Here is a 22822-nt window from a genome sequence, read left to right on the forward strand (position 1 = left end):
TTTGCATGGCTACACCTTCCTTTCCTTTGAAATACATCCTGTGAGTGCTGTGTGTCATGACACCAAGCATTCTAAAGGCAAACTGGAAAAGGCTGGACTTGTTGAATGCAAAAGGCATTTTACAACTGTTCATGGTCACCTTGTGCTGATATGAAATGTCCTTCACGTGACACAGTTATTAAAAATACAGGTGTGAGCATAGTGAGTGAACTTTGCAGTACTTGCATAGTTGGGATGTGTGCAGCTTTTGTGTTATTCAAAAATACTGGGGGTTTTTTAGAATAATGCGGCATTAAAACATTGAGAGCTTCTCCAAAGAAAACATAAATAAAATATTCCACCTCAGTCACAGGCAAAATGACAGTGGTGCTTGCATCTCTACAGTGTGGATGGGAAGAGGGCTGTCGAACAGAAGACTTTGTGATCAGAGAGTGCTTTTCATGCAAATGAAGATTTTATTACGTGCTGCTGAATCAGGGCTTGTGTAGCGAGAACAGCACAGAAGTGATAAGATCACTTTGTCATAGCTTGAAATTTTGCCCAGCGTGTCTTTCAGATTGCTGAAACGGGCAAGAAACACTCTTGTTAAGGGCACAGCAGTAACTGATACAATATTTGGGGGGTAGGGCTGTTGTTTCCTGGTAGGGTCTGTCTGCAGGGTTCTGCCACAGCCCTGCAAAGCAAGGAGGAACTGCAACCTGTAGGTCACCCTGTGCAGCAGCAAAGTCCTAAAAGCTCCTGTTCCTGATGGGATGGATCCCTGTTCTGCTCTGGGTGAATGGGTACGGAATCTCCTCTGTGCTGCAAGCCAGGAGCTGTTAGCATTGATCAGAGCAGAGCTGTCCATCCTTTTGGCTGGGATAGCCTGTGTTCCCCGTTCCCAGGTTGTGCAAGGGCTCTCTGCACATGTCATGGGGCTATATTTTGCTGCAGAAGGCACCCACCAGAATTGCCTCTGTTGGGTTTTCCTTTTGCATTTGTTAGTTAATATCATCTTCCTGATGTCCTTTCTTTCATGGTTAGAACCGGTTTGGTTTAATGAGGGCTGTTGTTGCCAACAGGGGAGTGGATATGTGTGGTGGAACAGGCATCTAAATCTTCCCCTGCAGATGGGGAGCGTTCAGCATCCTGACATGACCTTGGTGGAAGTTCTCTGGCGTGTTACTTTCCCTCTTTATTTATCTCCTTTGCTGTGTAGCAGCTTTGCTTCCAGGGAAGTGTCTGAGCTATTGGAAATCTGTCCTCTCTTCTCTTCCCCTCTCCAGAGACATTGTCAGCGTAACACCCAAACTGCTTAGATTGACGCCTGAATATTCTGCTTTTGCACAATCAGGAGGCATTCAGTGAAAGTAGCAAGAGGAGAAGTTTAAGATTTAGGACATTTTTAGACACTTTTCAATCCATAATTTCTCACAGGCTTGGTGAGAAAGGTCAGAGACTTCCTTCACATGAGATGCCTCTGTGTGTATGTGTTAAGCATCCAGGTGTACAGCACAGGGGAAAAACATTCTTAACAGCCATCAGATTGCAATGTCGAGTTGTTCATATTTCAGATTCTTATCTGAAGAGTCTAGGAATAAAATCCAACCCTGCATGTTCCTGGAGAGTTTCAGAGCAGTAGGATGGAACCTTTTGCCTGTTTTTCTCATGCAAATTATGGTAAGGATTATTCAGTGTTTAAAATCTGGTTTATACTGGTTTCTGAATTTCATTTAAAATAAACATCTGGAGAGCTTTTTTGATCTCCTGTGCAAGACTGTTGTCTGCCTGCCTCATTAAAATGACTTCTGCTTAATTTTTAGTGAAAGGCAAAGACCTAGATGGTTTCAGCCCAGGGGCAATCTAAATGCTTCCCCTTCTGCAGTTAGAAATTTCCATGAACAGATACTTAAAATCTGTTCTCTTAGGGAATGTGGCAGCGATAGGTATCTGTTTTTTCTGTGTTGCAATTTGGGATCTGCAGAGCTGCTACCTGTAGTGCCATTTGTACTTCTGCAGAGCCTCATTCTCCTGGTGCCAAGCACGTGCTGGAGCAGATGCTCCCTTCAAGAATTTTGGTCTCATCCTTTTGCAGCTTTTGCAGTCCAGAGCCCCCCTTGGGAAGATTGCCACGGTGTGCTGCTATCCCACAGTCAGAGCACTGGAGCAGGGAGTCATCAGTGATCTATTCAAGTAGCCATTACATTCAGAGTCTTATTTTCTGTGATTTGACAGGAGCTCACTCCTCTGCTCTTCGCTGGAGACTGGAAACTTGTGCCCATGGCGAGGGCAGGGTATGTGTTTCCAGTGGCTTTCTGGCTTTGAAACAGGTTCCTGTTGCTCTTTGCAGAGCCTGAAGCAGTGATCTGTGCAGGCAGTGTCTGCAGAGCTGGAGTGACTTTACCTCTTTGTTTTTTCTCCAGATTCCTATCTGTATGAGATCAGCTGGTCCCGCATCGTGTGTGAAGTAGTTAAATGCTATCCTGCCTCTATAACATGTGATTTTTCTCCCCCTCCTTTCTAGTCTCTTTGATCAAATCAAATGAAAACGCAGTGCTTTCATTTCTAGTTTTATGGTTTCAAAGACAATCTCTTGACGTGCTCGAGCAGTCTGGACCTGAGTCCCTTTCTTCCTTAGTCCAAAGGCTCTCTGTGTCTTGCGCCTTTCTCTGTATCAGCAGTTGCAATCTGCATTAGCTTTTATCTGCATCAAAAGACAAATGGAAGAGAGCAGGACCCTGCAGGAATGGGAAACAGACTTACATGTGCAATGGAAATATGTAGTCCTTACGTTCAGTCTGCCACATGGAGTACAGACCATTCAGTTCCTATATTGGAAATATCTAGCCTATACTCTCAGAAATGGCAGTTTAGATTTTAGGCTTTGAAGGTTGGCTAATCCCCTCCAGTGGTTAATACCAACATAAAATATTCTGTGATGTCAGACTTTTCCTCCTAAATGCTTCTTTTTCCCCTCTTTTTTTTTTTCCTTTTTCTTTTTTTTTTTTTTTTTCATATGTCAGCTATACAAAGCAGTGCTCAATTTGAGAAATTAGCATTCAAACACTCTGTAAGCACTTTATTTTTGTCTGCTTTGTGAGCAGCTGAACACATGTCCAGGCTGAAATACTCAGAGCTGCTGCTGCCGCTTCCCGACGCGTGCGTGCCAGGCATGGGAGGATTTGGAACTTTGTCCCGTGTCCTCAAGAGGCGCTCCCGATCCCCCATCCTGCAAAAGCACATCTGCACAAATCTCCTGCTTAACTGCATCCCAGGAGGAAAGGATCCCAGTTAAGCCAGACTGAATCATACCCAGGGAGATGAGCGCTCTGGTCGCTGTCATCCCGATCAAAATCCCAGCCGTGTCTGATGGCGTTCGGAATGTCGCGGTGCGCATTTCTTTCTCAGAGTGGTGGTGCTTAAAGCAAAGTGTGTTGCTTCTCTGCATTAAGGAGTCAGATTCAGCTGTTCAAAGCAAGTTGATAAATTGCTTTTCATTAAGTGTCTGAGTGCCAAGGGGTTCGGTGTGTGTTCCAAGGAAAAAATACATTAATTACAGCTTCTGTAGAGCATTTATCAATCACGTAGTTATAAACACTACTAATGCGGTTAATTGAAGGTAGAAAAATTTACCTTTTTGAATTTGTTGACTGTAGCAATTCCGTGGCTGGAAAGACAAATTGGAAATTAAAACCTGGGGATACTTTTAGTGGGAAATGCACAATGGAGATCAGGGCTGTTAGAGATGAGTTACCAGGAGCTTTGTGCAGGAAGCTTTGTGCTCTGTCTGCTGTTGAGGTGCAGGCTGCAGCAGCAGTGTTTGTTCTCTTCTCCCACACAGCCTCGTTGTGTTTGCCATGCAAAGGGATCTCCCTGCCTATGGTACAGTTTCAGTCCCCTCTGTGTCCTGCCCGTACAATTTATTTATTGCTCTGTGTGTGTTGCTGGTTTTTTTTTAATAAAGGAAAAGGCAAGTGCTGAGGAGGAAAGATGCACAAAAGCAAACAAAAACATCTTATAGTCAGTAAAACTTCCTGTGGAAGAAGAAATCTTTCATGAATATAAACTTCAGGTAAAGGTGGTGTTTTGGTAGCAGCTGAAGGAGTCAGGTGAGATTGTGCTGAAATGTTTTATCAGATCTTCAGACAAAAGCCTCTGGTGCTTGTGGTGTGCAGGGGCTTTGAAGGCACCTTGCACTTTCGTGTTGCTTTCTCTGTGACTGTTTTGAGCTGCCAGTTGTGCAGATGGCCATTTTTCATGCTTCTCAGGAAAGCGTGAGAATAGCAGAGACTTTTTACCGTAGCTCACAACTAAGGTATTTCTTGTCCTTTCTTCTATGGAGTTGTTACAAGGTGGCCTTTGAGTTTCCTGAGAGATTGATAAGGACATTAGGTCTGTGTCAGGACAAGCCAGTGGGAGACCAACACCTTGTTGTGAGGGTTGACAGGAGAACACCATCCCAAGTGTCTGGTCCAGCTCTTTGGTATTCACCTGATGGCTTCTATTTCCTGCTGGTGGGTGTTTTGTACGTGTGTTGCAGCTTCTGTTTGAGGTTCTTAAAATGCTTTTCATCTTTGCAGCTGGCTGCACGGTATCTCCAACTACAGAAGAAGGTTTAATCTTGATGATAAGATGTGTATCCAAGAGGTGATGTGTTCATGGTCCAGCTGGAAGTTCTGTCGCTGTGCACAATCAGAGATCTCCAGTTTTGTATCTTAAAAATGTATTTTTCACTGCTGGCTCTGTAAATGGGCTGTTAAAATTTCACCACGTGTGGGACCATAATTCAGTATCCAGAGACAGAAATACTAAACCAAACAGTCAGTGTAATTGTACAGGTCAGAATGATTCACATGCATGACCAATGCAAACCAAAATCCATCCTCCCCGTGAGCCCATGTTCATACACCACCAGCACACCTGGTCCAAAAGTGAGTCACTTCCTATTTTTATTCCTTTATGTACAAGTTCAGTTTTTCTTTTGTTATGAAGTATAATGCATTCTGCCTCATGATATTTGCAAATATTTCTCAATTTTAAGTGGATCTATTTTTAAAAGAGGACTCAAAACGTATTTTTCAATAGCTAACAAATGTCTGCTCTGTTGTTTGTCTGTTGAATAGAGGTAAAATTTGTTTGGAGTTAGTTCTGTATTTATCTTTTTTTATGTAATCAGCTTGTAATAAACAGGGGAAGATAGCTGCTTTCTTACCCAGGAACTGTCGTAATCCGCAACTTCTAACGATATTTTAGAAGGAAAACTGTCTTCCTCCTGTCGTGTGCAGCCACAAGGATTTCTGTAATTCATGATTAGTACTTTAATTCAGGGCTTTTACAGAGTAAGTGTGGAATGAGGGGAGATAATGAAAACGGTGATCTTTGTGAAGCAGCCACAGGAGAGGGAACTGTTTCATGTTTCCTTTCCCCTTTACCTAGGCAGCTGTTTGCTGTACCTAAGAAAAACTTCCTTTTCAGATCCAGGAAAGCAAGAAAGCCGAGAGGGAGGAATTTTGCCCAAGAGTGGCATGAGGAAGCTCACAATTCTTGCATGTCCTGTGTGGTGAAGTAAAGCCCAGAATTACAACCTCGTGCTTCTCCCACACATGGAACACATAGGAAAGCTGCACATAACCCTGTTCCTGCTGAGGATGTTGAGGTTATAACTGCAGGCTGTCCCCTATGGGAAAGGGGTCAGTGTGTATTTTGGTTTCTTATCACTTGAAGGCAGAAGGAAGTTGCATAAAGGATGGAGAATGTCTGTTGGTGGGAATGCATGGTACCTCCAGTGGGGTATGTGTGAGCAGCATCCTGTAGTTTGGTAGAGGCTGGGCTGTTCTGGGTTTCCTTTGGATGGAAGTCATCTCAACTAACCTTAATTTTCCCTTATATTCACATGAGAACAGGCACGCTCATGTCTGTAAGTCTTGTTCCATATTTCAGAGCTGCTCTGATGTTGGAGATGCTGCTCGAGCATGTAGGAAGAAGTTGGTTTTAGTTTGCCCCGAGGATAATGGGTGCTTTGGAGGAAGGAATGTTTGTTTGTGCCTGACAGTATCTTGTTGAGGAAAATGGGATCTTTTGTGAATGTTAGAGCGGTGGGTAGGGAATCTGTTTTTACATTTTGAAAATAAAAACGTAAACTTGATATCTGGGGCAAGTTATTTTGATGACAGTGCTGTGTTTACCTGGCTTGTGTTCTTAGCTGCTGTGGTTCAACTGTAGCATCCTTTGCTCCCTCCCCAAATATCCGTGGAGTCATATGCACCCATGAACATAGCTAGGATGCATACCAGGCTGTGGCTTCATCCCTGTTTCCCACAAGTACAGCATGAAAAAATTGAAGTTGGAAGTTACCATATAAAAGGAGAAAGAAAATTAATTAAAGGTCAGAGTGCTTTAGTGTAGTGAAAATTGAGAGGAGGCAGATACAAAGTTATTCAAATTGCATTTGACTTCGGGCAGGTCGATTTTCCTATTTCTTGCTTATGTTCCCATGGTAAAAGTAGAATCTCACCTGTCTCACAACTGACCACTAGTATTTGTGTTTCAAGCACAGCCAGAAATCCTTATTTGAAGCTTTGGCCAAGCCCTACAGTCGTCCTGACTTGTCTTTTCTACATCTTTCCTTCACTTTAGGAGTGGCCTGCAACACCTGGCAAGACCTACTTTATTCCTGTGTTGTCTGTCAGCTCCTGCCATGTTGGCAGAATACAGAGTTAAATCTAAAAATACTCTTAAAAGGAGGTGAGGGCTTTGAGCAAAGTAAAGTAAGCCACTGATTTGGGTCATGAAAGGGAATTGATGTCACTGGTTCTTCGTTGCAGCTTTCTTGAGCTAAGAAGTTCTGTTCTGAGCTGTGAAGATGCAGAGGAGCAGGGGTGAGCAAGTGCTCAGGATGGGGGAAGGTGATCTGTGTCCATTTGTCCCCAGGAGACTGCCCAGACCGTGACCTCGTAAGCCTGATGTGAGAAGTCAAGGTGATGTTAAATGCTCTGCAGTTTCATTTGTCTTCACAGTCTTCAGTGAAAAAAACTTCAGGTAGAAAACTGTCACCCACTGCTGTCCTTTGAACAAAGAGTGACTGTGGCATCAGGTGATTAAATGCTTCATCCAAAATTATGTCAGGAACCTGGTGAGCCAGATACTTCCCTCCATCTCTCCTGTCCATCATCAGGAGACCACTATTCTAACATAAATATGGTCAAAAAACCTGAAGCCAATTGTTAAAAGGAGTCGTGTGCAATTTTTGCCTGTGTCATAGTGGTTATGTGGCATCAGTAATGTTTGTTAAGTGCTTTGATATGCTTTGGTGAAGGACAGAGTGTTAATAATTAAAATTGTAAAGAAGTTCTGGAGTAGCATGGGGTTTGACGATCGCTTTCTGGTCTGTTAGTTAACAAAAATGCAAAATATAAATAGACAAATCAGCAGGAATTGAGTTGAACGCTCCCTTCCCCCAGCCACCTGCATGGGCTAAGCACAGAAAGCAGCTAATTGTCTGCTGTGCTGCAGAGATGAAAGAAGCTGGTCCTACAACAGGAAAGGCTATTGAACCACGTGAAGGTGGTGAATTATCAGCACTGAGAACCTTTTGAGTCGGTATCTTTACGTGCTCAAAAAGTACATTATTTGTACTGGTATTGACAGTGTTCGGGGGCTGATAAAACCGGCGTCTGGTGATGTGTATCTTATGTTTCAGTGCCTGTAATTAAGAGGTCTGTAAAACTGAAATTTGTTTTTTGAAACTCTGCACCATCGCCCTGTTTGGTTGTAGTTGAAGGGTGTGTTTGGTGAGGACGGGCCCTCATAATGGCTTTTATCTTGGCCCAGCTAACGAGCTGTTTGCAGAACTGCTCTGATTTGCAGTGGGCAGACTGTAAAGCAGCCTCGTGTTTGTCCATTTTCCTGCTAGCAGTTCCATTTGCAGAGTGCAGGCAGGAGCAGGCTTCTTGCCAGCAACAGCTTCATTCAGATTAGGGCTTTAGTTCAATTATGTCCAATTAACTTTTATTGCAGATAGCAGTGATAATTACTTGCAAGTCAATTTTTTGGCTGTGGTTGTCCCAAGGCTAAAGTCAGAGCTTGATGGATTTTAATAACTGAAATGACGTATGGCTTTTCCTCTTTTTTTTTTTTTTTTCTTCTTCAGGCCTCAATTAGATGAAAGGTCAGAAGCTATGTAAAAATCCATCTTACAATTAAAGCCAACCGTTCTACTCCTCAGCAGATGCATAGTACTGTGTTTTAAAATATTCTCTTGGGACAGACCTAAAAAAAGGCTTTTTAAACTCTTGAGATCATAACCTTGAGCTGGGTGCTGCTTTATCCAAGGAATGAATTTGATGGAACTGATATCACACGTGGCAATACCTGAAGCTGTGAGCAGCTTCCTTGGCTTTTTTTAGTGCAGTGCATCCTGTTCCAAATTGCTCACCTCAAAGCCTTCAGTAGTAGCCCTTGGGCATGAGGAGTGTGGTATGAACAATATTCCATTTAAGTGCTGTTATCCCAAAGCTGCTTCCTTTTCTTCCCTATTGGGCGTCGCCATCCCAGCTCGGAGAGAGGAGCAGAGCTGTGCTATGGCTGCATTTAAATTCTCTCTGCCTTCCCCACCAAACCAATTTTGTTGCCTGAGTAACATTATAAATGGAGGTCAGCGTAAAAGGTGACGTGGTTTACAAGCAAAATCATAGTTAATTAAATGGCAAGAAGCAAAAATTGATTTTGATCAAAACTGTTGCAAGGGCTCCACAAAAGGTCCACCTGAATGCAGAAAGCCAAAGGTCCTGTGTTGGCAGGTGCTGACAGTGCACTCCCCATGCTACAAAGGATGACTGCCTGTTGTTCAGTTCCCTATTTATTTATCCCTAAGTCCACTCCATGCTACTGTGATTTATTGCCATTTCAGAGGGCAACTTCTCTGCCCATTGTTTTTCAGTTTTCCATTTATAAAGCTTTAAGAGGATGTGATACCAGCCAGTGATGAATACAGTGCTAGTTTGGTAATTTTCTTCCAGGAAATGCTAAGATTTATCTCTGGCTCTTCAGCAGTCCTGGGAAAGGGCCATTCTGGTAAGTGCCCAAGAATAAAGGGCAGTTTTAGAGCTGGGAGCCTGCAGGATGGGTCTAGACACTGTCAAGCAAAGCATAGCTGCCTGGAAGAATTATATTGAATGCTGAGGTTGGCAGGAGGGTTCAATGTCTGCCGTTGACATGAACAAGTCTTTGAAACCCCTACATTTTAGGTTACTTCGGGAGAGGGAAAAGGAATTATTCTCCTTGGTGTTGAGCAGCCTGCCAGGGGGTAAATGAGACACCGAGTTTCCCTCAGAGCATGATAATTGGCCAGGATTCAATTACGTTTCCTGGCAAGCTCTTGCAGACATTTGTACCAAAGAAACTTCACAGCCCTGGTTGGTTTTTGTTGTTGCCTGCAGCATTGATGTGTTCTGAACTTGGCATGTGCTGCGTGCGCTCGGGGGGTTGCCGTAAATCCCGCCCATGGCTCTGGAACTTCACGGTGGATATGGAACTTCATATGGAACTGCCTTGTGACTGAAGAGCAGAGGAGAAGCAAGGCATAGCAGCCACAAGCCTTTAACAAACCTCACACAGAGGCTTTTGGGACCCCAGGGTGCTGGTAACTTGGAATAGTTTGGAGGGTTTTGTTTTGTTTTTTTTTTTTGGTGTGTGGGTGGATGCTCCTACTTCCTCCTGGCCCTCGGGTTTGTGAACAAGCCCACAGTTAATAGTGGAATTTCAAACATGCCTGTTTACTTTCAGGAACCTAACTTTAGATTTCACTGGCTTGTTTTGCTCTAAACCAGCTCAGTTTCCCATGTTTCAGTGGCCAGGGGTGGTTTGTGGGGAATTGTTTCCTTTGTGTGCTCTTCCTGTAAGGCCTCCTAGGAGCTTCAGAGGTTGGTGTATCTAGAAACTTGGCAATACCTGTATATGAGGCCCATTTATGTGATGATAGAAATTTCCTAGTAGTTGCTTTACACCTAGGTTTTACTCTAGGTTGTACCCCCTGATCTGAAAAGCACAGAGGTAATAAATGCTAAAGGTTGAATATAATTCAGAAAATTATACATTTTTAAGTTAAAAAAGGCAATCTTGTGGTAAGTTCTACTGGAACTGATTCCTAACTCTGCAGAGGTGTCCCTGAGCAGTGGGTGGATGTGAGTTCTTCCATCCTGGTGAGCTTTGTGACAGGGGAAACTGTGCTGCCTGGACCAAAAAACATCCTGATATGCAAGTAAGGCTGAATGTGATAGTCGTTGTGAAGATGTGCCAGTTACCCCCAAATCCCAAGCACTGCAAATCCCTCTTAAGCTTAACATGCTTTGATTTAATTATTAATAAATCTTAGGAGAAAAAAAATCTGTTCACATGTCTAAACCTGCTATTTTGTGGCGCATCCTGCAGTATGTGTGCTGTTAAGATTATATCCTGCAGCCAGATTAGATTAGAATCACTTCAAAGAGGGGTATTTATTTATTTATTCCAATCTAATGATTGTTTTCCTCTAGAGATATGCTTTATCTTTTATATATATATTTTTTTTTTCAAGATGGAGCTCGTTGTGCTGAGTTTGGCAGTATACGGAATTTGTTTAAAATGCAATTTAAAAACTGAGATTTTCATGGTTCACAGCTCTCCATGGCTGGGTGCTACAGCCTACTGGTCAGATCACTCTCCAGTTTACAGCTGACTGTTTTAGCTGACAGTTTGACCGATCCTGGGTACAGTGCAAAACCCTCCCCATTCCAGTTCCCCCAGCAGTACACCATTCATTCTTGGAGGGGCTGGGGCTTTGCAGGTGCTGGTGCCCATAAAAGTCGCCACCATGGAGCCAGATCTGCTGGTGAGAAGTCCTGATGTGCCCAGTTCAGTTCATCTCCTGCTCTGGACTAATTAGAAGGAATAAACCCAAGCAGGAGGAGCTGATGGGCCCAGCTGCCAATCCTGAGACAGCCAGTAGTGCTCACCTCAATCCCAAATACAGCCAGGGATTTCAGTTCATTTTAGCTGGTGCTGAGTTGGAGTTGTCCATGCCAGCTCATGCTGGGGAAGTCGGGTCAGAAAGTAGTAGTCAGGTGCTGAGTATCTAAAGGGAATAAATGTTAATTAATTTCTAACTAGAAGAAATGAATGGGTTGCTTGTCAAGATACTTCAAATGCATTTGTTTTCAAATACTGAGATATCGATTATGAAAGCCGGTATTGATTTCATAGAGAAGAAAAACTGAAGCAGAATTTTAATTTTAATAAGAAATTCAGTGATGGAGTTACAGTCAGCACTTCTATACACGTCTGAATTTCTTTTTCTAATGCTCAGCAGTGACCTAGATGTCATCAATTCGTTTACTGCAAATCAAGCTAAAAGGGCGATTTTAGGCTTCCACTTCAAATTATGAAGTCCAGTATTTCCTTTAAAATTATTATTGCTGCCCCAGTCTTTTATGAACCTTTGGCATTACCTAAAACGATTATCTGCCTGCGGGAACAACTTGCCTTTATAGCTCTCTAAAACATTGCTCTCCATACTGGAGCTAAAGCTTCTGTAAATACATGTTTTGACCTTCAAGGAAGCACTGCTGTCATGTAGCAGGAGCCTGGCTATTCTGAGGTGAATGCTGTGACCACTTCTAATCACTTGTTCTCTCTCCTAATGTGCCATTATCCTGTTTATTGCTGTGTGCACCTCGCTGGGGCACTTCAGCAAGAGGCTTTCTGAGAGCGTCACAGTTCAGGCTCTAATGAGCGTTAATGATGGAGCAGGTGAGCAAACCCTCCCCACATCTTGCTGCCAGAAATGCTGCTCCCTCAGTCAGAGCACGGCTGTGCTCTTTCAGGGCTGCACACAAACTTGCCATCAATTAAATAATGTTTTAGACACTGACCTCCTTTGGCCTGCAGGGACGGGAAGTGAATCCTTGGTTGGCGTCAGACATTATTGGAGTAAAAGGTGGATGCTCAGATGAATATGGGAATAGTGTGATCTGTTTTTCTGTCTACAGTGAAGGCTCTTAATTTTGTTTGTCTGCTTTTCACTGAGAAATAGGTCTTGTTTGTGCCAGCCTTCTGAAGTAGATGAAATGAGGAAAAAAGGAAAATACAATTATTATTTTTTTCTTGCTGACTGTGGGTGTTTCTGTTGCTTACTCAGGTAAGGCTCTGACAACTCACAGTGGTTTTGTCTTTTGATTAAAAGGAGCTGGATTCTTGTTTTGTCTTTCTGGTCTTGCTGGGCATAATTTGGGATGAGGAGCTGCTGCCCACGGGCTCTTTGCAAAGTTTCACTGTATGTTGTGTACCCACAGTCATGACTGAATCTCATCTATAAAGGTTGAGCAACTTTTCAGTGCCTCAAGCAATTCCATGAAGTTGTGGATGCGACAGGTCTTCAGTCACCATTTCTGAAAGACTCAGATAATTCTGTCTCCTTCAGAGAATCAGAAGAAAATGCAGGTTTAGGTTTATTTTGCAAAGTTTTCCGTATCTTGGATTCAGGCAGTGCAGATTGTTGCTGTCTCCTAGGAATGAAATGGAGAATGATACAAAAGTGGTCTGTTGGTGGTTGTGCTGTCAGCCCTGCACCTTGGTGAGGTGGTGTGTGTGTGTTTCTCACAGTACCAGGTCTGTGTTACTCTGCGTGGGAAGGGTGAATGGGCAACAGCCTGCATTGTCAGACTGGCATTTGGTGCCCACAACTATTTTTGTTAGTCACAGTGGCACCTAGCAGGCTCGGTCAGCTTTGGGCAGCACTCACTCAGTGAAGATCTGGAAGCTCTCATAAATTAATATTTGTATGAGATTTCTTGGCCGTTGGTTTAATTAACCTTTGCGTGTTGAGCTGAGGAGATGCATAAACATGGAGCTAATGAACTGTACACAGTGAGTAATTGCTGTGCTGCAGGAATTCTTCAAGTCCACTCTGTTCACTCCGTTGGTGCCAGTGTTCCACGGGCAGTCTGACCTGTGCTGGTGGTCTGAGGTGAGGTTTTGCATTGGAGTCTTTAAAAGGTCTCTGCAGAAGAGTGCTGTTGGAGGTTTGTGGAGCATGAAGGTGGCAGTGCTGACAGTGTCACATCGCTGTCATCACATTGTTTGTGCCGTCTCAGCAGTGAGACTCTTACAGAAGTGGCCTCTGAGAGGTTTTGGCGGATGTGGTTTCTCATGTCTGGGCTCAAGCTTTCTCCTTCCCCCTCTTTTGATCTTTGAATGCCTCCCCAGTTGTTTTAATTGGGGTTTGTGAAACAATGACTGAAACTAAATCAGCTTACGAGTCTTGAATCCTTCAATTCTTCCCGTGTTTTGGAGGTCATATAACAAGTCCCAAAGCCTTTCTAGCTTCTCCACAGATGTTTTGCTCTGTATAGCAGCACTGATGCTTGTGGGCATCTGGACAAGGAGGAAAAAAAATATCTACTGATTTCTCCAGCTTGGTTCTGGCACCCTGTTTCCCAGAACTTTCTAAACTGTTGCAGCCAGGAGGATTTGACCAGGGGCTTTAACCACATGGCCTCTAGAGATCTTGTTCCAACTTAAATCTCTATTAATTCCAGTAACATTGGACACTTTGAGCCCCAGTTAGCCTCGCTGCTGGGATCCCTCTTTGCAGAGCAGTGGGGGGATTTGAGGAGAGTTGTGCCATGTTTCTGTACAAAGAACTTTAGTGCTCCATTTCAAGGTTTGATTTCTTAAATGCTGGACCAAACAGTGGAGGATGGTGGCACCTCTGCAGCCCCTTTGTGCATATCTTGCTGTTACCTGCCCCACAGCAGCTCGGGTTAGCCAGTCTCTGTTGAAATGAAGGAAGTGTAGCCATTCATCTTTCAGCCTAATGGACCACAGAAATTACAAGCCGTAGCATGCAGCTTAATCTTGCCACAAGGCAGAGTGCTGCATACTTTGCCTTCAATTTATGCATGCCATGCCTTTTTGTTAAATGCAAAAGAGCAGTTGACAGGGTTTCTCCAGAGAAGTTGCCTTGGTGGATACCACTGCATTTCAGCATAGTGAAATGAGTGATGGTGGTTTCTTTACCATGCATAACAACCACCTTTGAAATGTGAGGACAGAGGTAATGGATTATTCTCTGTGTATCAAGCAGCAGAGGAGAGCGAGGCAGCTATTTTGGTTTTAACCCTGCAGATGACCCAGTTCTTGAAGTATTTCCGTTGCCATTTCGAGATGCAGTCAGGACTGGAGCAGCGGTTGCGCATCTGTGCTTGGTCAGGCCTTCACCCAGGGATGGCTCCTTTGCCTCTTTCTTTTCTCTGTTCCTCCTTGTATTATAACTTTGAATTGTCTCTCTGTTGTTGCAGTGTGCAGAGGAGTGAATGCCCCATGTTGTGTTAGTGCCTGTCTGCCATGCTGGCCTGTCTGCCAGGACCAGGCGACCTCTCCTTTCAGCTTCTTTCTTACACGCAGATGAACACTGGACTTCAGAAATGTGAGTGATGTTTTGTCTGCAGGATGTGGTTAACTGTTAAATCTGGCTCTGGTACCGCTGTGATATAAACATTTAGGATACGGTGGAAAAAACTATTTAATGTAGAGTCTTTTGTTACGCCTTCAAGGCATCTGTCAATAAAGGATCTGAGAAATGGCTGTAGAGGTTCACATGTGTGCAGCTCCTCTGTTCCTGGCTCTGCAAAGGTTAATTTTAACCACAGCAAGATGCAGCAAGTGAGGTTCCTGTGAGATTTGTGCCTCTCTGCTGAAAAGATTTTGTGCTAAAAGTGTGCCAGCTGATTTGCTTCTCAGCACAACTTTTTCCTCAGTCTTTTTCGTTTCCCTTCGTGCAATTACTCGTAGACACCAATAAAAGTTGGATCAGTTTAATGCAAACCTTTTGAGGTCAGCAGCTCTTGCTCTACATACCTGGGGCTTATACTGCAAATATTAGTGAGCTAGCCCAAATTACTAAAGTTCAAAGATTCCATCTTCTTTCTGATGTCTCTTTGGTGCCTCTGAAAATATGTCTGCAGAGTGCTCTGATAATTCTTTTTTGATAACTTCAGTCATTTTTTTCATAGTTGTACAGGTATTTTTAAGAACAACTTGTGCTTGGGAATGTAAGTTTACTGACTAGAGGTTTTTTTAACTCTTACTCTGTCTCTCCTCTTTTATCACTGAAGTAGCACATTGGTTGTTCAGCTGAAATTTCAGAAATGCCAAGGTTTCTATGTAAAGTCTGTGTACTTGGTTCTTAGGGCTGTGACCTGTCTCTTGTGTTCGAAATGTGCATTGGGAGATCTCAGTTTTTATTTTAAACCTGAGTGACTTACAGTCCACTTGTAGCTAAATTGTTCATATAGTGAGGCTTGTGATGCTACAGAAAATAAATAGGGAGGATAATTTTGCATTTAAGGGTGACCTGCTTATGGTTGTGATCCTGCCAGAAGGGACTGACACGGTTCACATACCCACCTGAGCTCCCCCCACAGCACTTCTGCTGACTCCATGGGCTTGGTAATTGTAACTACACTCAGCAACAATAAAAGTCTTCACTCACCAAAGGACTGGTGATGGCATCAGACTGGGCATCCCCTCCTTTCTCTTTCCTGTTTCCAGTGTGAGTGTTGCTGACAGCCTGGGGGGTGAGGGCGCACCCAGGTCTCTGCATTGCGTGAGATTTCTTTGTCAGAGCTTAGTTCTGAAAGCAAAATGTTGAGGTTCATGTGAGGGCAGCTGTGCATAAATCAGGTATTTGCTAATTACAGCTTTACAAGGCAACATGCTGGTATGTTGGGCAGTTTTCCTCACTTGATGGTACCTGATGCTGTTTCTCAGAGATCTGCAGATCCGTGTGCTGAAAGCATTGCTGTGTCCTGCTCAGTGAAGAGCTTTGGGAACTACATTTCAAAGAATTTAGGACATAAAGTAGCTGGCAGGCACGGGCTGGCAGTGGTAATGCTCAGCTGTTGGGTTTGTTCTGATTTATATGGAAGATGAGGCTGCTGGTACAGACCTCACTCAGCCCTGCTGCAGATGTGGGCATGATTAATTGGTGCATTTCTCTTCTGCTGGAGATGCATGAGTAGCCCAGCCCCTGGCCAGGGCAGAGCTGAGTTAATGAGCATTTTTTTAATGAACAATGACTTGTGACTTTTGATTGGGGGGGGGGCGTGGGGTGGATGCAGGCTGTAATAATAGTGGTGTTGCTTTTATAAAAGGCACAGAACTCCACACAGGATTGCCTTTCTTCAGACTTACAGTGTTTGCATGAATAATTTTTAAGTGTCGTTTTCTGGATCAGACTTTGTATTAGTGCTTAAAAATCCATATTAGCTCAATTATTTATTTTTTCCATATTCGTTCTCTAATAAGGGGCTTGTTCTTACAAGTGGTCTGTGCAGTAGGAGTTTTGGTAGATTAATATGCACATATTTTTTTTCCTTTAGAAACTGATGACTAAAGGACTTACAATTTCAGTATTTTTTGTTGAATTACAGCCTGAATTGAGGCTAACCCTGGAATTCATCCTTTTCCTCACAGGGGATTTCTCACTGGCCCAGTATTAATATTCTCACCTTCCTCCCAGTGTCTCCAGTATAAACCTGACTGGTCAGGATTGGGGTATTTGTGACCAGATTGTTCAGGTTGTGTCTGCATCTGCTGTTGGACATAGCACCAGTGCCAAACCTTCTGGGAAGAAAAAAAGGTCATTTTTCTGTGTCAGTTATGCAAAATCAAGTGAAAGGTGCTCTTTAAGAAGTATTTTGTTGCGAGGGGACATCAGAGAATAGGAGATTGGACTGAATATGGGATCATCAGCTAAAATGAGTCTTTTTGGGAGGGTTCTTTCTATAAAGCTTTTAGAGAAACTGCTGAAATGGAAGGTTTTATGTAGAAGGTGGACACAGCTGTTTCTGGGTAGTCCCAGTGCTGGAGCTCTCATTAGGATAGCAGTCCTGAAGGTCTGTTTGTATTTTGTTTAATGATAATGAAAATTTAACCATAGGCAGCTTTTAAAAGTGGTGGGTTTTAAAGCCTTAATGTGAAATGCACTTAAAAGATCTTCCATTAGTGCTGAGGTGAGGCAGGGAAATCTGTCTCATTCCATGACAAAAATAGCTCCAGTGGTGAGACCAGGAATGTGACCAAAGGAATCTGTTGCCTTGGGATTAGCAGGAGTTGTGAACTTGCAGCTCATCAGTTTATCAGGGCAATTGTTCATATGCACAGCATTGCCTTATAATAAACATGAAATAATTACTTTTCAATAAAAGTATTCTGCCTTGCATTCACCATTAGGGAGCTTCCTGGAGCTCATCCCATTGTTTTCCTAATGAAGCTTCTTCCTCTGCTGTTGCCTCATCATTTTATTATGGCCTGATCGGGAATTCTTGCTCTTGCACACAAATGATGGTATTCAAATACCAGCATTTTCTTTCAGACTGTTCTAGCAGGTTTTCCATTCACTTAGTTACCAGAACTAATTGTTCTTTATTGGTTTGTAAGGTATTTGTATGGGATATTCAGATTCTTGCTCACCGTGTAATGCCTTTTCCCTAATATTTTACTGCCTTAATTATTACAGTCATGAAATCTTGCCTATGGAACTACTAGCTAAGCACATTGGGGCATTCAAAAATACATCACCTTCAGGCCTGAGTAACGTGGCTGAGTTAGCCTAGAGTAAAGGGAACATCATCTTACCTGTACATAAACCAGGTGCTGTTTGGAATGGTGGTTGGGTTCAGAAGATCCCATCCAAGGGATTTAAAAGGGGTTTACCTTTGATAGGATGCCAGGCTTGATGCTGAGGTGTCGTTTAACTGAGAGGTTATTTCCTCTCAAAGGAAGGAGTTCTTCCAGGTTTGGGCATAGAGGTGTGTCTCACTGACTGATGGCTGCAGCCTGTTCAAACATCCATGTTTTAGCTGCTTCCTGAAACTTCTGTGTAACAGAGAAACAGATTATTGGATAAGAGAATGCTCATTGTAGTCTGTGTAGTGTTTGCATTTAAGTTGCTGATTTGCTTACAGAAATGTAAACCACACTGGGAAATTTTGATGGCAAAGTTGTCTTTAAGTATTTCAAGGAAAATTTTTCATCTGAAAATAGAATGTGGCAGTGTCTGCAAGCATAACATAAACCATAACGCACACAGGTATGGGATCCTTTGTCCTTTGTTTCTTCTCTGGTTCATGGGGGGTTGCCAAGGTCATGTCTTGGGGAAGAAACAGATCTTAATGAGCATGGGCAATGCTAAAAATAAAGGTTGTGAGTTCATGAAGGCCTTGGCTTTTGAGGCAAGGTAAAGCTGGCAAATGCCATTCCAAGGCTCTCCTCTCCCTTAGGAGCACGGCAGCTTGCTCAAAAGGGCAGATATGAACCACCTGCCTGCAAGACAGGTACAGGGATGTGCACAGAGAGGATGTTTGGGTTACTTTTTCCTTTGATTAAGAGAAAAGGATGATATGTACCAGTGTGGACAGCACAGGGAGTGCAGGTGTAACTGGCGCCACAGTATGAGCTGTGCTGGAGATGGAACACAAACTGCTCGTAAAGCTTCTTATTTCAGAAAAGATATTTTTAATACTTCTATAATTAACCTTTCTTTTGGTATCCATTCTGTTTTCCATTTTCTGACCTTTCTTTTCTGAAAGTGAGAGCTCTTAATGCAGAGCTGCTCTCCCTCACCTGTGACAACGGGAAGCTGCAGGATGCAAAGAGAGAAGTGGCTGGTAGTCATCTTTTGGAGGCAATTTGCTTGAAAGAATCAGACGTGGATTTTCAAGAGGAAGGGCTGTTTGCCTGGGAGTAGCAAGCTCTTTGCTGGAGCATTAAATTTCCTGGGGTCAGAGGGACAGATATGGGGCTGGGGTGTTACTGGATGGTTGCCACATTCCCTGTTCTCAGCACAGCAAATAGCACAGGGATGCTGAAGATTTTAGGAACAAAGGATGGGCATTTTTTTTCCAGTGAACTGTTTGCAAGGTGAGGGGGGGGAAATCAAGCAAAAGCTAAATTGGATTGTCAAAGCTGCAAGTCATTATTTGAAGATTATAAAATCAGCAGGAGTCCCATAGGAGTTAGGCAGCAGAGCTGTGGTGGGAAACAGCCCAACTCTCTTCTTGGAATATGATTGTAGCAAGAGACACACACGCATTTCCCTAGATTTCTGAAGTTCTTTGCAGAAGCAGTTGGAGTTTGTGAGCCAGGTAGGTATCTGGTAAATCATAGGAAGTGAAACCATGCCTCTGTTTCCAGAAGCCTTTTGTCTCTGTCTGGGGAGCAGCATGTTTTTAATCCTGCGAGGTAATCACATCATTTTGCCATGTGATGTGGGGATGTTGTCCTGAGCAAGGTGCCACCCTGAAAAGTCAGCTGAAGAAATAATTGCAGGCCATAAAATCATCAGTCTCCTTCCATTTGCTGTGCTTGGGCTGACAAGAGCTTCCTAATGCACAGAAAGACACTTGCAAGTGCTTTCAGATGTCAGCACCTAGGAAAGGAGTGGGGTGTAAATGGAGGCTTGAGCTGAAGCTTTGATGTGGGTTGGATTTGCAGGGCAAGGGTTTGGTAGTGGGGGGGATGCAGGAGCTGCTTAAAAACTTTCCCCATTCCTGATGGAGCCAATGCCAGCTGGCTCCAGGACGGACACAGTGCTGGAACAACGGATTTAAGAAGGGGGAAAATCCTGCACAGCTGAAGCTGGAGAGAGGAGTGAGAATATGTGAAAGGAAGAGCTCTGCACAGACCCCCAGGGCATTGCAGAAGGAGGGGGAGATGGTGCTCCAGGCACCAGAGCAGATTCCCATGCAGCCCGTGGTGAGGCAGCTGTGTCCATCTCCCTGTGCTGTGGAGGTGGAGAAAGTCAGGAGTGAAGTTGAGGCCAGGAAGAAGGGAGGAGTGGAAGGAAGGGCTTTTAAGATTTGTTTTATTTCTCATTACCCTACTCTGATTGGATTGGTAATAAATTAAACTAATTTCCCTGAGCCTGTTTTACCTATGACAGTCGTTGGTGAGTGGTATCTCCCCTTCCTTGTTCTTCATATCTTCCTGGTTTTGAATTCCGTGGTAAAAATACTGAGAATGGTTTGAAGAACTATGGGGAGGCATCTTAAATTAAGAGAATAAAAGCCAGCTCAGCCCACCACTGCAAGATGCAAGGAATATTTCAGCTGGAGACAATTTGATGTTTATTACACGTTACCTGTTTCTGTCCAACTGCAAACATACTCCGATGAGAACATGGTTTTGTTTTGCTCCCCTGGGCAGGTCTTGCCTTAAGCTGAACTGGGGCTTGTGTTGGTCACCAGGTAATAAAGGGAATGAGGTATCTGCTACATGACCCGCTGGTCTGGCAGGATGAAATTTCCTTGCCTCTTGAATCCTTGGAGATTTTCTACACTTGTTGTGTGACTGTCTTGCCCTGAGGTTGATCCCTTGCTTACCAGAACTGATGAATTTCCTTTCTCCACAGGGGACACTACACAGAAAATGAGATCTGCACAGTATCCTACCCCAGCAGAATTGGATGCTTATGCTAAGAAGGTCGCCAACAATCCACTGACTATAAAAATCTTTCCAAACAGCGTCAAGGTTCCCCAGAGGAAACACATACGCCGTACTGTGAACGGACTCGATACTTCGGGCCAGAGGTACAGCCCCTACCCGTCTCAGGCCACCACAAAAACGGGCCTGCTGGCCATAGTCAAATCCCCAGCGAAAGGAATCATCAAGGACTTTGACGGGACGCGCGCGCGCCTGCTGCCGGAGGCGATGATGAACCCCCCCTCCACGCCGTACGTCGCACCAAGCACTTTATCCCACCCGCAGGCGCTCGCTCGCCAGCAGGCTCTCCAGCATGCACAGACTTTGCCGCACCCCCAGAGCATCCCGCAGCACCCTCAGGGTATTCCACAGCCACCCAGCTTACCGCACCCTCAGGGGATCCCGCAGGCGCTGCCGCACCCGCAGAACGTGCAGCAGCCGCAGGGCTTGCAGCACCCTCAGACCGTGGCACACCAGACCCTGCAGCACCCCCCGAACCCGCTGCTGCAGCCGGGTTTACATGGAGGCAGAAAGATGCCGGATGCAGACGCGCCGCCGAATGTGACCGTGTCTACCTCAACCATTCCCCTCTCTATGGCTGCCACCCTGCAGCAGAACCAGCCACCAGACCTGAGCAGCATTGTGCACCAGATTAACCAGTTCTGCCAGGCCAGAGCTGGCATTAGCACTACCTCAGTGTGTGAGGGACAGATTGCAAACCCCAGCCCTATAAGTCGCAACCTGCTTATCAATGCAAGTACCAGGGTATCTACTCACAATGTCCCTACACCCATGCCTTCCTGTGTAGTAAACCCTGTTGACCATGCTGCTGCTGCTATTCCTCCTGCCTCTGTTAATGTGCCCATGGTCAATGTTAACAGGGTGCCACCCGCCTACCAGAACGAAATCAAATCGGTTGCGTGGAACCAGCACCAGCTTGCACATCTGCAGCAAATGTGTGGGGATGCTGCTGGGCCTGCTGGACTTGCAGGGAAACACCCTCAGAGAGAGATTGCAGGGCAGAGTTTCCCTGGCAAAACCTCCAACTACCCTCAAGAACTGTGCATGGGCCAGTCCTTCAGCTTGAAGCCCCCCATCGAGAAGCCTACGCCTTCTCCGCCTGTGAACGGGTTGCAGGGACCTTTGCCATATACCAATGGGCACTATTTCCAGCCCCTCTGGAATAACATTCTGCCCACGCCCAACAGTGACAGCTCTGGGTCCCAGGACCTCGCCATGCCTTTCCACGGGGGACAGCCAGCGGGAGCGCCGCTGGATTGCGCAGGAGGAACTCATTACAGAGCTGGAGCTGGCCCATCCAGCCAGAATAATGTGATGCAGACCATGGATTACCTAAGTGGGGACTTCCAGCAGTCCTGCTTCCGAGATCAGAGCATGGCTGTGCTGGGAAAAGTCCATCGGCCTCCCATGAACCGAGCACCTGAACCAACCGATAGTCGAAATCTTCATATTCAGCACCCAGGGTATAGATAGGCTGCAGTCACTTTCACAGACAAAAAAAAAAAATTATAGGTTTTAGTCTTAATTTTAATTAATAAGCAAGGCGTTTTTAACTTGCAAACTTGTGTGATCATTATAGTACCCATTGGAAAAAACATACTGTATATTTAAAGAGCTTTGCTTACATGTTATCTCTCTCCTTTATGCATCAAATATTTAACATGCCTTTTGTGTCAAAGAATTTCATTACACTACTTCACTCCACAGCTGTTTCCTCACCGCAGAGTCCCCCTTTGTGCAGCTTTTTTTTTTTTTTTTTGGCCTTCTGCTGAGCAGCTCCTCACTGGACTGAGGTTGAGTTGCTGCAGGGTTTTGCAGCCACATCTGTTCTCCAGCTCCAGCGAGAGCGAGGTAGTGTAGCTGCTTCCATTTCCATCTCAATTTCCTCACAAGATTAAGAGCAACAGAATTTTGTCAGGGAGTAGGGCTTATTTTCAACTTGAAAGCCCATTTCATTAATGCATTAAACATTGACCATTTGCACTGTCTAGAGGCCTGTGTAATTGAAAAAGAGCCTACATTTGAAAAGAGCCAGCTAGGGGTATGTATTTAGTCTTTAATAGAGGGAGAAGCTTTTCAGCTGTTTCTTTCCCACTTGGACTTTGTTCAAAGTCAAGTCTCTGGCAGATTTTTCTGACACTTTCTGTTTTCTGGACAGGGTATGGAGGAGGGGAATGGCAGATTTGGGATGCAGGCAGCCACGGGGAGCTGCCTTTCTCCGTGTTCCCCTTCCCCACTGCCCTTCCATCAGCCTCAAAGCTCACGTTGTCTGAATCCCTCGCTGCTAGGAGTCTGGCCACCTTCA

At 44.4% G+C, this 22822-nt stretch overlaps 1 protein-coding gene across 2 annotated transcripts in view; it reads left to right on the top strand.

The window, feature by feature from the left end:
* FAM222B (family with sequence similarity 222 member B) overlaps positions 1 to 22822 on the top strand; it is a 34398-nt gene extending 11576 nt beyond the window's left edge. Inside the window, exons 2-3 of one of the 2 annotated variants that reach the window (XM_062507085.1) lie at positions 14313 to 14440; positions 20426 to 22822. In XM_062507085.1, coding sequence (XP_062363069.1) covers positions 14359 to 14440; positions 20426 to 21990 — 1647 coding nt within the window. In that variant the 5' untranslated portion in view covers positions 14313 to 14358 and the 3' untranslated portion in view covers positions 21991 to 22822. The remainder of the gene's footprint in view (positions 1 to 14312; positions 14441 to 20425) is intronic. The other variant, XM_062507086.1, reaches the window with a different exon arrangement.

This window comes from Cinclus cinclus, chromosome 22 (assembly GCF_963662255.1).
Source record: "Cinclus cinclus chromosome 22, bCinCin1.1, whole genome shotgun sequence".
In the NCBI taxonomy this organism is placed as follows: domain Eukaryota; kingdom Metazoa; phylum Chordata; class Aves; order Passeriformes; family Cinclidae; genus Cinclus; species Cinclus cinclus.